This window comes from Balaenoptera ricei, chromosome 2 (assembly GCF_028023285.1).
Source record: "Balaenoptera ricei isolate mBalRic1 chromosome 2, mBalRic1.hap2, whole genome shotgun sequence".
In the NCBI taxonomy this organism is placed as follows: domain Eukaryota; kingdom Metazoa; phylum Chordata; class Mammalia; order Artiodactyla; family Balaenopteridae; genus Balaenoptera; species Balaenoptera ricei.
Genome location: NC_082640.1, coordinates 80,446,322 through 80,463,679, shown reverse-complemented (window position 1 = coordinate 80,463,679; position 17,358 = coordinate 80,446,322). Strand labels below are relative to the sequence as shown.

General features: G+C 37.4%; 1 protein-coding gene across 2 annotated transcripts in view; it reads right to left on the bottom strand.

The window, feature by feature from the left end:
• Positions 1-17,358, bottom strand: part of DNAAF4 (dynein axonemal assembly factor 4) — an 82,468-nt gene that overhangs the window by 12,130 nt on the left and 52,980 nt on the right. For both annotated transcript variants that reach the window (XM_059913249.1, XM_059913248.1), the window contains exons 5-6: positions 14,269-14,414; positions 12,853-12,962 (exon numbers count right to left, since the gene is read on the bottom strand). In XM_059913249.1, the coding sequence (XP_059769232.1) occupies positions 12,853-12,962; positions 14,269-14,414 (256 nt within the window). The remainder of the gene's footprint in view (positions 1-12,852; positions 12,963-14,268; positions 14,415-17,358) is intronic.

The following is a 17,358-nucleotide window of genomic DNA, read 5'->3' as shown; positions in this document are numbered from 1 at the left end:
AAATCACATAGCTATACTGACTGGCATCTCTATGAATTCACATTCTCTAAGAATCTAGCAGAGCCCTCAACAGTACCCACCAAGCAATTATTGTTAGAAATGTATCTAGTTTAATACTTGCCTTCACTTTCTTTCCTTCCATCTCAGAAAATAAACTCTGTCTATTGCAACTTAATCTTTCAATATTTTCTAGACCAAAGAAACCAATCCAACAGGAGAGCACCTTCAGCTATGCACACTTCAGTACTCTCAGGCTGCAAGGAAGAGCAATTCATGGTCACACCACTTGGGCTGCCTTCACGAAGGCTGAACAACTGGAACAAAAGGACAGGAAGAAGATGTTATTTATCTGTGAGAGGTGCACAGCACTATCTGAAACACAAGCTTCATAATCATATTGACCTGGGATTGAATCCTGGTTCTACTTATAAACTACCACCTGAGACAAGTTTCGTAACCTCTCTAGCCCTGTTCTACATTTATAAAATCGTAATAAAGATAATAATATCCAACTAGCTAGATTGCTAAAGGAATTAAAAGAGCTATTTTGTGCAAAGCTGCTAGCCTCTCAATAAACATTTGTTAAATGAGTGCAAAAGCAGTGGTTCCTAGCCAACTACAGTTGTGAGGATTTAATGAGATAGTATATGTGAAGCTCTTGTAACCTATCACAAGCTATGAACATAATAACTGTGATTATGACAATGGCAGCTTAAAGATAAGCAAACACTATTAAACAAATAATTTAGACTGGATACACCTGGGGGACAGGGCAGGCAGAAGGCCAGTAGACTGGGTAAAAACCAAGGGGGGTTGGAGCTTCAAGATGGCGGAAGCGTAAGACGCGGAGATCACCTTCCTCTCCACAAATACATCAGAAATACATCTGCATGTGGAACAACTCCTACAGAACACCTACTGAACGCTGGTAGAAGATCTCAGACCTCCTAAAAGGCAAGAAACTCCCCACGTACCTGCGTAGGGCAAAAGAAAAAACAGAGACAAAAGAATAGGGACGGGACCTGCACCAGTGGGAGGGAGCTGTGAAGGAGGAAAGGTTTCCACACACTAGGAAGCCCTTTCACGGGCGGAGACTGTGGGTGGTGAAGGGGGGAGCTTCGGAGCCATGGAGGAGAGCGCAGCAACAGGGGTGCGGAGGGCAAAGCGGAGAGATTCCCGCACAGAGAATCGGTGCCGAGCAGCACTCACCAGCCCGAGAGGCTTGTCTGCTCACCCGCCGGGGCGGGCGGGGGCTGGGAGCTGAGGTTCAGGCTTCGGTCGGATCGCAGGGAGAGGACTGGGGTTGGCCGCGTGAACACAGCCTGAAGGGGGCTAGTGCACCACGGCTAGCCGGGACGGAGTCTGGGAAAAAGTCTGGACCTGCCGAAGAGGCAAGAGACTTTTTCTTGCCTCTTTGTTTCCTGGTGCGCGAGGAGAGAGGATTAAGATCGCCGCTTAAAGGAGCTCCAGAGACAGGCGCGAACCGCGGCTATCAGCGCAGACCCCAGAGACGGGCATGGGATGCTAAGGCTGCTGCTGCAGCCACCAAGAAGCCTGTGTGCAAGCACAGGTCACTCTCCACACCTTCCCCCTGGGAGCCTGTGCAGCCCGCCATGGCCAGGGTCCCGTGATCCAGGCACAACTTCCCCGGGAGAACGCACGGGGCACCTCAGGCTGGTGCAAGTCACGCCGGCCTCTGCCGCCGCAGGCTCGCCCCACATCTGTACCCCTCCCCTCCCCCGGCCTGAGTGAGCCAGAGCCCCCAAATCAGCTACTCCTTTAACCCCGTCCTGACTGAGAGAAGAACAGACGCCCTCAGGAGACCTACATGCAGAGGCGGGTCCAAATCCAAATCTGAACCCCAGGAGCTGTGCGAACAAAGAGAAAGGGAAATCTCTCCCAGCAGTCTCAGGAGCAGCGGATTAAATCTCCACAATCAACTTGATGTATTCTGCATCTGTGGAATACCTGAATAGACAACGAATCATCCCAAATTGAGGAGGTAGACTTTGGGAGCAAAGATATATTTTTTTTTCCCTTTTTCTCTTGTTGTGAGTGTGTATGTGTATGCTTCTGTGTGTGATTTTGTCTGTATAGCTTTGCTTTTACCATTTGTCCTAGGGTTCTGTCTGTCCATTTTTTGAGTTTTTTTTAACTTTTAAAAAAATTTTTCTTAATAATTATTTTTTATTTTAATAACTTTATTTTATTTTATTTTACTTTATTTTATTTAATTTTATCTTCTTCTTTCTTTCTTTCTATTTTTTCTCCCTTTTATTCTGAGCCCTGTGGATGAAAGGCTCTTGGTGCTCCAGCAAGGCGTCAGGGCTGTGCCACTGAGGTGGGAGAGCCAAGTTAAGGACACTGGTCCACAAGAGACCTCCCAGCTCCATGTAATACCAAACAGCGAAAATCTCCCAGAAATCTCCATCTCAAGGCCAAGACCCAGCTTCACTCAATGACCAGCAAGCTACAGTGCTAGACACCCCATGCCAAACAACTAGCAAGACAGGAACACAACCCCATCCACTAGCAGAGAGGCTGCCTAAAATCATAAGGCCACAGACACCCCAAAACACACCATCAGACGTGGACCTGCCCACCAGAAACACAAGATCCAGCCTCATCCACCAGAACACAGGCACTACTCCCCTCCACCAGGAAGCCTACACAACCCACTGAACCAACCTTAGCCACTGGGGACAGACACCAAAAACAACAGGAACTACGAACCTGCAGCCTGCAAAAAGGAGACCCCAAACACAGTAAGTTAAGCAAAATGATAAGACAGAAAAACACACAGCAGATGAAGGAGCGAGGCAAACACCCACCAGACCTAACAAATGAAGAGGAAATAGGCAGTCTACCTGAAAAAGAATTCATAATAATGATAGTAAAGATGATCCAAAATCTTGGAAATAGAATAGAGAAAATACAAGAAACGTTTAACAAGGACCTAGAAGAACTAAAGAGCAAACAAACAGTGATGAACAACACAATAAATGAAATTAAAAATTCTCTAGAAGGGATCAATAGCAGAATAACCGAGGCAGAAGAACAGATAAGTGACCTGGAAGATAAAATAGTGGAAATAACTACTGCAGAGCAGAATAAAGAAAAAAGAACGAAAAGAATTGAGGACAGTCTCGGAGACCTCTGGGACACCATTAAACGCACCAACATTCAAATTATAGGAGTCCCAAAAAAGAAGAGAAAAAGAAAGGGACTGAGAAAATATTTGAAGAGATTATAGTTGAAAACTTCCCTAATATGGGAGAGGAAATAGTTAATCAAGTCCAGGAAGCACAGAGAGTCCCATACAGGACAAATCCAAGCAGAAACACGCCAAGACACATATTAATCAAACTATCAAAAATTAAATACAAAGAAAAAATATTAAAAGTAGCAAGGGAAAAGCAACAAATAACACACAAGGGATTCCCTATAAGGTTAACAGCTGATCTTTCAGCAGAAACTCTGCAAGCCAGAAGGGAGTAGCAGGACATATTTAAAGTGATGAAGGAGAAAAACCTACAACCAAGATTACTCTACCTAGCAAGGATCTCATTCAGATTTGATGGAGAAATTAAAACCTTTACAGACAAGCAAAAGCTAAGAGAATTCAGCACCACCAAACCAGCTTTACAACAAATGCTAAAGGAACTTCTCTAGGCAGGAAACACAAGAGAAAGAAAAGACCTACAATAACAAACCCAAAACAATTAAGAAAATGATAATAGGAACATACATATCAATAATTACCTTAGATGCAAATGGATTAAATGCTCCAAGCAAAAGACATAGACTGGCTGAATGGATACAAAAACAAGACCCGTATATATGCTGTCTACAAGAGACCCACTTCAGACCTAGGGACACATACAGACTGAAAGTGAGGGGATGGAAACAGATATTCCATGCAAATGGAAATCAAAAGAAAGCTGGAGTAGCAGTTCTCATATCAGACAAAATAGACTTTAAAATGAAGACTATTACAAGAGACAAAGAAGGACACTATATAATGATCAAGGGATCGATCCAAGAGGAAGATTTAACAATTGTAAATATTTATGCACTCCACATAGGAGCACCTCAATACATAAGGCAAATACTAACAGCCATAAAAGGGGAAATCGACAGCAACACCATCATAGTAGGGGACTTTAACACCCCACTTTCACCAATGGACAGATCATCCAAAATGAAAATAAATAAGGAAACACAAGCTTTAAATGATACATTAAACAAGATGGACTTAATTGATATTTATAGGATATTCCATCCAAAAACAACAGAATACACATTTTTCTCAAGTGCTCATGGAACATTCTCAGGGTAGATCATATCTTGGGTCACAAATCAAGCCTTGGTAAATTTAAGGAAATTGAATCGTATCAAGTATCTTTTCCGACCACAACGCTATGAGACTAGATATTAATTACAGGAAAAAATCTGTAAAAAATACAAACACATGGAGGCTAAACAATACACTACTTAATAACCAAGAGATCACTGAAGAAATCAAAGAGGAAATCAAAAAATACCTAGAAACAAATGACAGTGAAAACATGATGACCCAAAACCTATGCGATGCAGCAAAAGCAGTTCTAAGAGGGAAGTTTATAGCAATACAATCCTACCTTAAAAAACAAGAAACATCTCAGATAAACAACCTAACCTTACACCTAAAGCAATTAGAGAAAGAAGAACAAAAAAACCCCAAAGTTAGCAGAAGGAAAGAAATTATAAAGATCAGATCAGAAATAAATGAAAAAGAAATGAAGGAAATGAGAGCAAAGATCAATAAAAGTAACAGCTGGTTCTTTGAGAAGATAAACAAAATTTATAAACCACTAGCCAGACTCATCAAGAAAAAAAGGGAGAAGACTCAAATCAATAGAATTACAAATGAAAAAGGAGAAGTAACAACTGACACTGCAGAAATACAAAGGATCATGAGAGATTACTACAAGCAACAGTATGCCAATAAAATGGACAACCTGGAAGAAATGGACAAATTCTTAGAAATGCACAACCTTCCAAGACTGAACCAGGAAGAAATAGAAAATATGAACAGACCAATCACAAGCACTGAAATTCAAACTGTGATTAAAAATCTTCCAACAAACAAAAGCCCAGGACCAGATGGCTTCACAGGTGAATTCTATCAAACATTTAGAGAAGAGCTAACACCTATCCTTCTCAAACTCTTCCAAAATATAGCAGAGGGAGGAACACTCCCAAACTCATTCTACGAGGCCACCATCACCCTGATACCAAAACCAGACAAAGATACCACAAAGAAAGAAAACTACAGGCCAATATCACTGATGAACATAGATGGAAAAATCCTCAACAAAATACTAGCAAACAGAATCCAACAGCACATTAAAAGAATCATACACCATGATCATGTGGGGTTTATCCCAGGAATGCAAGGATTCTTCAATACACACAAATCAATCAATGTGATACACCATAGTAACAAAATGAAGGAGAAAAACCATATGATCATCTCAATAGATGCAGAGAAAGCTTTCGACAAAATTCAACACCCATTTATGATAAAAGGCCTGCAGAAAGTAGGCATAGAGGGAACTTTCCTCAAAATAATAAAAGCCATATATGACAAACCCACAGCCAACATCGTCCTCAATGGTGAAAAACTGAAACCATTTCCACTAAGATCAGGAACAAGACAAGGTTGCCCACTCTCACCACTATTATTCAACATAGTTTTGGAAGTGTTAGCCACAGCAATCAGAGAAGACAAAGAAATAAAAGGAATCCAAATCGGAAAAGAAGAAGTAAAGCTGTCACTGTTTGCAGATAAAATGATACTATACATAGAGAATCCTAAAGATGCTACCAGAAAACTACTAGAGCTAATCAATGAATTTGGTAAAGTAGCAGGATACAAAATTAATGCACAGAAATCTCTAGCATTCCTATATACTAATGATGAAAAATCTGAAAGTGAAATTAAGAAAACACTCCCATTTACCACTGCAACAAAAGGAATAAAATACCTAGGAATAAACCTACCTAAGGAGACAAAAGACCTGTATGCAGAAAATTATAAGACAGTGATGAAAGAAATTAAAGATAATACAAATAGATGGAGAGAAATACCATGTTCTTGGATTGGAAGAATCAACAATGTGAAAATGACTCTACTACCCAAAGCAATCTACAGATTCAATGCAATCTCTATCAAACTGCCAATGGCATTTTTCACAGAACTAGAACAAAAAATTTCCCAATTTGGATGGAAACACAAAAGACCCCGAATAGCCAAAGCAATCTTGAGAAAGAAAAACGGAGCTGGAGGAATCAGGCTCCCTGAGTTCAGACTATACTACAAAGCTACAGTAATCAAGACAGTATGGTAAGTAAGAATCTTGAAACCTATGTATTGATATCTCTCTGGAAGTGAGTCAAGTGGGTGTAAAGCGTCATAAACACAGCAGTGAAAAGCAGCTAAACCCCATTATAAAAATAAATTACTTTTAAAAACCCGTGAAACAAAGACAGTGAAAGAGAGAGAAATTCTTACAAAATTCGTTCAGGGGCTGTGATGCAACCTGGATTGACCATATCTAGAAAAGAAGAAGTAAAACTGTCACTGTTTGCAGATGACATGATACTATACATAGAGAATCCTAAAACTGCCACCAGAAAACTGCTAGAGCTAATTAATGAATATGGTAAAGTTGCAGGATACAAAATTAATGCACAGAAATCTCTTGCATTCCTATACACTAATGATGAAAAATCTGAAAGAGAAATTATGGAAACACTCCCATTTACCATTGCAACAAAAAGAATAAAATACCTAGGAATAAACCTACCTAGGGAGACAAAAGACCTGTATGCAGAAAACTATAAGACACTGATGAAAGAAATTAAAGATGATACCAACAGATGGAGAGATATACCATGTTCTTGGATTGGAAGAATCAACATTGTGAAAATGAGTATACTCCCCAAAGCAATCTACAGATTCAATGCAATCCCTATCAAATTACTAATGGCATTTTTTATGGAGCTAGAACAAATCATCTTAAAATTTGTATGGAGACACAAAAGACCCCGAATAGCCAAAGCAGTCTTGAGGCAAAAAAATGGAGCTGGAGGAATCAGACTCCCTGACTTCAGACTATACTACAAAGCTACAGTAATCAAGACAATATGGTACTGGCACAAAAACAGAAACAGAGATCAATGAAACAAGATAGAAAGCCCAGAGATTAACCCACGCACCTATGGTCAACTAATCTATGACAAAGGAGGCAAAGATATACAATGGAGAAAAGATAGTCTCTTCAATAAGTGGTGCTGGGAAAACTGGACAGCTACATGTAAAGGAATGAAATTAGAATACTCCCTAACACCATACACAAAAATAAACTCAAAATGGATTAGAGACCTAAATACAAGACTGGACACTATAAAACTCTTAGAGGAAAACATAGGAAGAACACTCTTTGACATAAATCACAGCAAGATCTTTTTTGATCCACCTCCTAGAGTAATGGAAATAAAAACAAAAATAAACAAATGGGACCTAATGAAACTTCAAAGCTTTTGCACAGCAAAGGAAACCATAAACAAGACGAAAAGACAACCCTCAGAATGGGAGAAAATATTTGCAAACGAATCAACGGACAAAGGATTAATCTCCAAAATATATAAACAGCTCATTCAGCTCAATATTAAAGAAACAAACACCCCAATCCAAAAATGGGCAGAAGACCTAAATAGACATTTCTCCAAAGAAGACATACAGACGGCCACGAAGCACATGAAAAGATGCTCAACATCACTAATTATTAGAGAAATGCAAATCAAAACTACAATGAGGTATCACCTCACTCCTGTTAGTATGGGCATCATCAGAAAATCTACAAACAACAAATGCTGGAGAGGGTGTGGAGAAAAGGGAAACCTCTTGCACTGTTGGTGGGAATGTAAATTGATACAGCCACTATGGAGAACAATATGGAGGTTCCTTAAAAAACTAAAAATAGAATTACCATATGACCCAGCAATCCCACTACTGGGCATATACCCAGAGAAAACCGTAATTCAAAAAGACACATGCACCCGAATGTTCATTGCAGCACTATTTACAATAGCCAGGTCATGGAAGCAACCTAAATGCCCATCAACAGACGAATGGATAAAGAAGATGTGGTACATATATACAATGGAATATTACTCAGCCATAAAAAGGAACGAAATTGAGTCATTTGTTGAGAAGTGGATGGATCTAGAGACTGTCATACAGAGTGAAGTAAGTCAGAAAGAGAAAAACAAATATCGTATATTAATGCATGTATGTGGAACCTAGAAAAATGGTACAGATGAGCCGGTTTGCAGGGCAGAAGTTGAGACACAGATGTAGAGAATGGACATATGGACACCAAGGGGGGAAAACTGCGGTGGGGTGGGGATGGTGGTGTGCTGAATTGGGCGATTGGGATTGACATGTATACACTGATGTGTATAAAATTGATGCCTAATAAGAACCTGCAGTATAAAAAAACAAACAAACAAAACAACTAATACTAAACTTTCATTGGGTTATTTGTATGGAAATATGTTAATATAAATGTTTCAGACATTACATGAAATTTCTAAAAATCTTATATTTGTATTTGTATGGAAATATGTATGGAAATATGTTAATATAAATGTTTCAGACATATGAAATTTCTAAAAATCTTATATTTGTATTTGTATGGAAATATGTATGGAAATATGTTAATATAAATGTTTCAGATATTAAAAAAAAAAAAAAAGACAGTATGGTACTGGCACAAAAATAGAAATATAGATCAATGGAAAAGGATAGAAAACCCAGAGATAAACCCACGCACATATGGTCACCTTATCTTTGATAAAGGAGGCAAGAATATACAGTGGAGAAAAGACAGCCTCTTCAGTAAGTGGTGCTGGGAAAACTGGACAGGTACATGTAAAAGTATGAAATTAGAACACTCCCTAACACCATACACAAAAATAAACCCAAAATGGATTAAAGACCTAAATGTAAGGCCAGACACTATAAAACTCTTAGAGGAGAACATAGGCAGAACACTCTATGACATAAATCACAGTAAGATCCTTTTTGACCCGCCTACTAGAGAAATGACAATAAAAATAAACAAATGGGACCTAATGAAACTTAAAAGCTTTTGCACAGCAAAGGAAACCATAAACAAGACCAAAAGACAACCCTCAGAATGGGAGAATATATTTGCAAACGAAGCAACTGACAAAGGATTAATCTCCAAAATTTACAAGCAGCTCATGCAGCTCAATATCAAAAAAACAAACAACCCAATCCAAAAATGGGCATAAGACCTAAATAGACATTTCTCCAAAGAAGATATACAAATTACCAACAAACACATGAAAGAATGCTCAACATCATTAATCATTAGAGAAATGCAAATCAAAACTACAATGAGATATCATCTCACACCGGTCAGAATGGCCATCATCAAAAAATCTACAAACAATAAATGCTGGAGAGGGTGTAGAGAAAAGGGAACCCTCTTGCACTGTTGGTGGGAATGTAAATTGATACAGCCACTGTAGAGAACAGTATGGAGATTCCTTTAAAAACTAAAAATAGAACTACCATATGACCCAGCAATCCCACTACTGGGCATATACCCTGAGAAAACCAGAATTCAAAAGGAGACATGTACCAAAATGTTCATTGCAGCTCTATTTACAATAGCCAGGACATGGAAGCAACCTAAGTGTCCATCAACAGATGAATGGATAAAGAAGATGTGGCACATATATATAATGGAATATTACTCAACCATAAAGAAGAAACGAAATTGAGTTATTTGTAGTGAGGTGGATGGACCTAGAGCCTGTCATACAGAGTGAAGTAAGTCAGAAAGAGAAAAACAAATACCGTATGCTAACACATGGATATGGAATCTAAGGAAAAAAAAAGGTCAGGAAGAACCTAGGGGCAAGACGGGAATAAAGACACAGACCTACTAGAGAATGGACTTGAGGTTATGGGGTGGGGGAAGGGTAAGCTGTGACAAAGTGAGAGAGTGGCATGGACATATATACACTACCAAACGTAAAATAGATAGCTAGTGGGAAGCAGCCGCATAGCACAGGGAGATCAGCTCGGTGCTTTGTAACCACCTAGAGGGGTGGGATAGGGAGGGTGGGAGGGAGGGAGATGCAAGAGGGAAGAGATATGGGAACATAAGTATATGTATAACTGATTCACTTTGTTATAAAGCAGAAACTAACACACCATTGTAAAGCAATTATACTCCAATAAAGATGTTAAAAAAACAAAAACAAAAATCAAGTGGGACTTTGATTTGATGTACATTGTAAATTTTTTTCAAAAGATATATCTTTATTATAAAGTGTAAAAATGAATGCAACTTTTAACAAGAGGAAAAACAAAATCAAAATCGGGATAAACCATCTACCTTTGGTCTTGACCCAATTTTCTCCACTCTTCTCAAGGATCTTTCAGCCACCTCTTCTGTCTTATCTGCACATCTATTCAAACCTTGTCTATTCTTAAAGAAGAACAAGACAAAACAAAAACTCTGAAAGTTTCTAATCCATTGGCTTCTGGGAGTATTTTTGTGTACTCCTTTATTTTACCAGATCTTCAAATGTTGGTAGGTCACAGGGTTTTATCCTTAGGCCACTACTCCTCTGGTCTACGTGCTCTTTTCAGATATCTCACCTACTCTTGTAAATCAACTGCTACATAAATGCTGATAACCTCCAAATCCATAATACACTGCTGGCCTCTCCCCTGAGTTTCAAACTTGCTGGACACTGTCAGCCAGACTCACCAAGAGACAGCTCAAACTCAACATATTCAAAACTGAACTTATCTACATTCCCTCCTAAATGGCCCTCTTCTAGAGTTCTCTAATTCAGTTGGTGGCATCATATAATCAATCATTCAAACTAGAAACCCAAAGTCGCCCACAACTACTCTTCTCTCACTCCCCAACAATCACTCAAGAAGTCCTCCCTATTTTACCTCCTGAGTATTTCTTACATTGCTCTCCTCTTCACCCTATAACAATGTCATCATGGTTCAAGACCTCTGCCATAGTTTCTGCAACACTTTTTTCCCCACCTTACAGAATAAAATATAAGAATAACACGAGGCCACTGCCTATTTTTCTAGGTTCATTTGGCATTATTCCTAGCATCAAATTTATGTTTTAGCAAGCAATAAACTACCCAGTTCCTGACCTATATATCACCCTATTCTTGTCTCTGAGCTTTTGCTCATACTGTCTCCTCTGCTTAAAATGAATGCCTTTCTGTCCTTCCTCCTGAAACTCCTACTTATCATTAAGAGGAGCTCAGGTGCTATAATCTTTAGGAAGCTCTTCCTGAAACTACCTTCCTTCCTTTAAGGTTAGGTGCCCCTCTTCTGTATTCTCATTTTACCTTGTTCTTTCTATGTATTGTACTTCCCACACAGTGTTATAAGTATTTGTATATGTCTCTCTCCTCTACTGATCTCTGTAGCTCAGAGCCTAGCCTACAGTCTGACAAACCGCAAGCAATCAACAGGTGTTTATTTAATGGTTCAATAGATGGAGAAGAAGGGAGAGAAGGAGAGGGGATTTTTGTTGGGAGTAAGAGGAACAAACCTGTCAGCCCCAGGCTTCTGAACTTCAGAAAAATTGTTAACTCCAGCTCAACTCCACAAATCAATCTCTGGTGTTGTTATCAGATATGAGAAAAGACCAAGAAAGAACAGAGAGAAGACGAGAAAAGAAAAACACAGACTTTGTGGTTAGACAAATCTCCCCACCAAAGATGTCCACATCCTAATCCCCAAAACCTGTGAATATATTAACTAAAATGGTTAGTTAGAAAGAACCTTGCAGATGTGATTAAGTTATGGATCTTGCGGTAGGAGATTATCCTGGATTATACAAGTGGGACTAATGTAATTATAAGGGCACTTATAAAAGAGGAAGGCAGGAGAGCCAGAGTCAGACAAGGAAATTGGAAGCAAAGTCCAGAGTGACGCAACTGCTGGTTGGGGGCCATAAGCCAAGGAATGTGGGCAGTCTCAAAGCTGGAAAACCCAAGAAAATAGATTCTCCCTTACAGCCTCCAGAAGGATTGCAACTGATATCTTGATTTTAGCCCAGCAAAACCCATTTTAGACTTCTGACCTCCAGAACTATAAGATAATAAACTTGTATTGTTTTAAGCCACTAAGTTTGTGGTAGCTTGCTATGGCAGCAATAGGAAAATAATACAAAAGTGTATAAAATGAGATAAATAATGTCTACAATTGCCTCAAAATATTAACTCAAATTACCACAGAATATAGCAGAATTCATTGTTGTTAATTGTCTAAAAGGTTACACATAGAGCCACGTATAAATAAATAAAAGGATTGTCTGGATATAAAATGATAATTTATAGGATAATTTGATAATCTTTTAAAGATGGATATGACTAATCAAAGTAGCTACACTTTTAAAGAGCCATGATTTTAAGGGAAGTATTATGAAGGACTTATGTTAAACGTTAAGTGATTTAAAAAGGGATTTTGATAAGCAATCCAAAATACATGATATTTTTCATTTCCATGACATATAAATACAAAAGCGATAAAAATAAGAGCCTTATTTAATTGTTATAAGATCTGACTTTTTAAATATGGAAGCATTACCTACAGAATTGGCATATTTGCATTATTTCTCCCCAAAAATCACACACACACGTCAAGATAACTAGAAAATATGTAAGTATTAATATCTACATAAATTTATTTTAAGTCTCATGGCCAGAGTTCAAACAACTTACTTTCCTTTGTCCTTCAACCATTCTGGGTTCTTTTCCTCTTCTTTTAAATCACAAAGTTCAGGAATGTCAGTATTCATTGCTCTTCGTGCCTCTGCTTGTTTATGTAACCACTGAAATGAGAATGAAGTTTAATGAAGGACACAAAAGTCTTGTTTTATTAAAAGTTACTTTTAGATTTTCCATTTTCCTATACAAGATGGAAATACTATTTGTTATGGACTGAATGTTTGTGTCCTCCAAAATTCATATGTTGAAGCCCTAATCACCAATGTGATGGTATTTGGAGATGGGGCCTTTGGGCGATAATTAAGCTTGGATGAGGCTATGAGTATGAGACTTCCATCATAAGGTTAGTGTCCTTATAAGAAGAGGGAGAGACCAGAGGGCATGCTCTTCCCCACCCCACCCCACCCCAGCATCCTGACCTTGGTCTTCCCAGCCTCCAGAACTGTGAGAAATAATTGCCTGTTCTTTAAGCCACCCAGTCTATGTACTTTGTTATAGCAGTCTGAGCAGACTGATAAAATATTTGATGGTGGTGATTTTAAACTTCTAGGTTTTATACATCTTTAAGCTTTTTTTTAAACTTCACTAGCTGATCAAGATCAAATGTATAAAAATTTCTAGTCCAAATTTCATCCAAATTTCTGGGAGTTCATGTGAATATTGTTTTATTTTTCTTGTTTATAATATATATATATATTTTTTTACATTATAAAAACATATAAATGATTTTTTATATAATTATAATTTTATAGTTACAGAGATACTTTAATAATAAAATATAGAAATATGCTGTTAATAATAAGAAAAAAGTTAATATTTATAAATTGTCATTATATCTTAAGGAGATTCAATTATTTCCACAACTTTTCAATTGAGAGAGGTATCAGTTCACACCTTACAGTAAAAAAAAAAAAAAAAAAGCAGTTCTTAGTGCTTACACAACTAAATATACAATATTCAAAATCCCAGAGCTCAGGAATTTATAAATGAATGAAAGCTATTAATGCCAAATGTCACATTAGAAATACTTGATATTAATAATTAATTGTAATAAAGTAATAAATTTACAAATCTTTTCTTACCGCAACATACACTGACCCAAAGTTTACAAATCTATTATGGAAAATGATGTATTTGATAAAATAAATGCACATGCAACATTTTATCTCCTGGGATAAGCAACAACACTGGATATTAAATCAGTGTTTTCTCATCAGCATTCTGGAGCCAAAAAAAAAAAAAAAATCCTGCAAAATATATTTTTGTCAAAAGGAAATATTAAATTTTTTCATGAAGTAATATCTTTAGCTTAATGACTACTTTAAAAATTCAGACCCAGTAACAGTTTCAATATATGGAATAAAAAATATTTTCATTGTGGTCACTGTAACTAACAGCAAGTATACCAACCTCCTCTTCTTCTGCTACCTGTGATTCCCGGAGAGCAGTTGGGAATACTCGAGGGGTAAAGTTGATTTTAATATTGCCGACAGAGCGAGGAGCAGGAATACTGTCTTCCTTTAACTTCTCAAAAAATATATTTTCTGAATTTCTCCCTTCAAAAACAATATTAGCAACTAAGTTATTTATCTCTCATTTCCTAGTTAACAAACTGACTTTTAAGGTAATTACACATTAAAGCTACTTCTAAAATCCTATACAAATAATCCAAACATATTTTCTACAATAAGGAATGTAAAATCCCTCATTGAAATTATGGCAGCTAATTATCTGTTCTTTCATCAGTGACCTCAGCTACTTTTCTGGGGTTCTGTTTGTTAAACCACACAGTGTCTAACTTACATTCACTATAGAGGAAGCCACTCTAGGCAACTTAATCTACATCAACTCTAGAGGAGGGCACCTAGGCAAAGCCATCACTTTCCTTAAGCTCCGGTATCAGTATCTTCTATAAGCTCCCTGGTGATGACATAAAAGTTTTTCAGCTATTAAAGACAGTTAATGGGAACAGGCAAAGAGTTGTAATGAAAGGCTATACATTTGTAAAAAGGTAGTTAGATGTAATAATTATTAAGTCAATAGAAGAGGAGAAATTAATCTATGTGTTAGAATATAAACTATATGAATAAAGGGAAGGAAAGGTACTAAAAAGGAAAAGTACTAAAAACACGATATACAGATTTAAAAGGCAAATATCAAAATTGTTTAAAAAAAGATTTTCCAGAAACATGACAGAGAGTTAATATCCTTGATATAAAATGAACACATAAAATTAAGATATAAAACTTCCAATTTAGGGAAGTGGAAATGGCGCAGTGGTTAAGAATCTGCTTGCCAATGCAGAGGACACGAGTTCAAGCCCTGGTCTGGGAAGATCTCACATCCTGCAGAGCAACTAAGCTCGGGTGCCACAACTACTGAAGCCCACACGCCTAGAGCCCGTGAGCCACAACGAAGAGTAGCCCTCACTCGCCGCAAGTAGAGAAAGCCTGCATGCAGCAACAAAGACCCAACTCAACCAAAAATAAATAAATTTATATATTTTTTTAAATGTCTGAAAAAAAGAGAAAATTTTTTAAAAATAAAAAATAAAACTTCCACTTTAAAGAAAAATTGAAAATGGCATGAATTAACATTTCAAAGGGAGGGAGGAGGGGAGCAAGGAAGAAAGAATAAGGACCCAAACAAAGAAAGTAACATTAACAAAAATTTGAACAAAAAATTTCCACAGATTGTGGTTGGGAATGCAGTATCCTACCCATCCTCCCCTCTTTCTTTTAGTAATAGAATCTACGGTGCCAAGGTAGAATCTACAAAATCCAGCCTCCCTTAAGAGTAGGTGTAGTTATGTGCCAAACCTGAGACAACAGAATATGAATACAAGTGCTGTATAAAACTTATGGATCATTATCTTACATGTAAATCTACTCGCAGTGGACTTCCTCCTTCCCCTTCCCACTGGCTAAAAAACAATGCCAACTGCAGCATCCACCTTGGACCCAGAAGTGGAAGCCAAATGATGTGATGATTGATGTGGCCCCACCAGCCTAGATGGCCCTGTGGAACAAAGCCATCTATCAGGCCTAGATTGATTGCTGTTACATAATAAGTCTTAGATTACAGAGAATTCAATTTCTATCTTATTTGATCTATAACTTTGGACCTCTTTATTTCAGCAGTTGGCTTGAACCTACCTAACACAATTTCCTAAGAATTTTATAGCCTGGTAAACTGTTGTTCACTTGTGAAGCCAAGAGACATTCCTAGATATGTAAGAACTAAGTAAATATACCATCTAGCCATGTTTCCTGAATAAATTACTCAAAGAAATGTTTCAGAACATGGACAAAAAAAATTAAGAACTCAGGACTGGGAAACCTGAGGGTAAAAATGAAAAAGGATAGGTTTTCTAAAACACACGAAAAAATGTTGTAAGATTTTTTAATGTTACTACAACAGAAGGAAAACAGAATAAAAAGTAAAAATGAAGTATATAAGTTCACATTTTATACTAATGATTACTAGGATACACAACATGGAGGGAAGAAGCACTATTCTTCCATAATGAGAAATTTAAAAATTACTTTGCTATTAACTTTGCTCAATAAAAGTAAATGAATAAACATTTGAAAATGCTTACGGAAATCATTACGGTGACCATGAGTTACATTAAAAATAGGATATCTAGCTTTCAAACTCTTACAGTAAAATAAGACACACAGAAAAACATAAAAAGAAATTAGCTTTCTGTTTTCAGCAGCATAGGTTAAAGTTTTTACAAACTTTAACACAATTTTACAAGCAGACAAAATGCTATGAACACATAAAATGCTTGATAAAAATATAACAAATAAACAAAAGTTTCAAGTACATAGTTCAGTTCAAAAAGTATGCAAAAGAAAAGGCTTATCAGCAACTTACAGCCAGGGTAATCTCAAAAGCTGACAGCTGACAAAAAGCTACTTGGAAAGATTTCAGATATAGATATAGATATCTAGATAGGTATACCTATGAAGGTATATATCTATCTAGATACCCATATCTGTATCTGAAATTTTATATATATGAATATACTATATATTATACATATATATATTACAGACTATATATAAAGGATAAAGGCTGGAAATTTAATGCTGATATAGGTACAGAGGTGAGAGCTGAAAAGGCAATTACAGCCTGAGAAGGGCTACACTCTCAGTGAAATGGACACATAAAATCTCTGTCCACAACCCCAGGAAAGTGAAGCATGTCTCTTCCTGGGGCTCTGGATAAGAGAAGAAAAAACGTCTCTCGTGAGAAACCTAAACTTCAGGTATCCCTTCCGAGGAATTCTTACTTCTGCAAACCAGGACACACGAAATTTCCTCATGTGCACACATAAAAATAATCCGTGCTGAAGATGAGCACACAAACAAAAACTACAAATCACATGTGGATACAAGGTATGTTTCTTCCTTACAGTATGGAGAACAGTCAGCAGACACAACAAACGGAAGACTGGCCTATTAAGAATTTGAAATAACAGAACAATCTGAA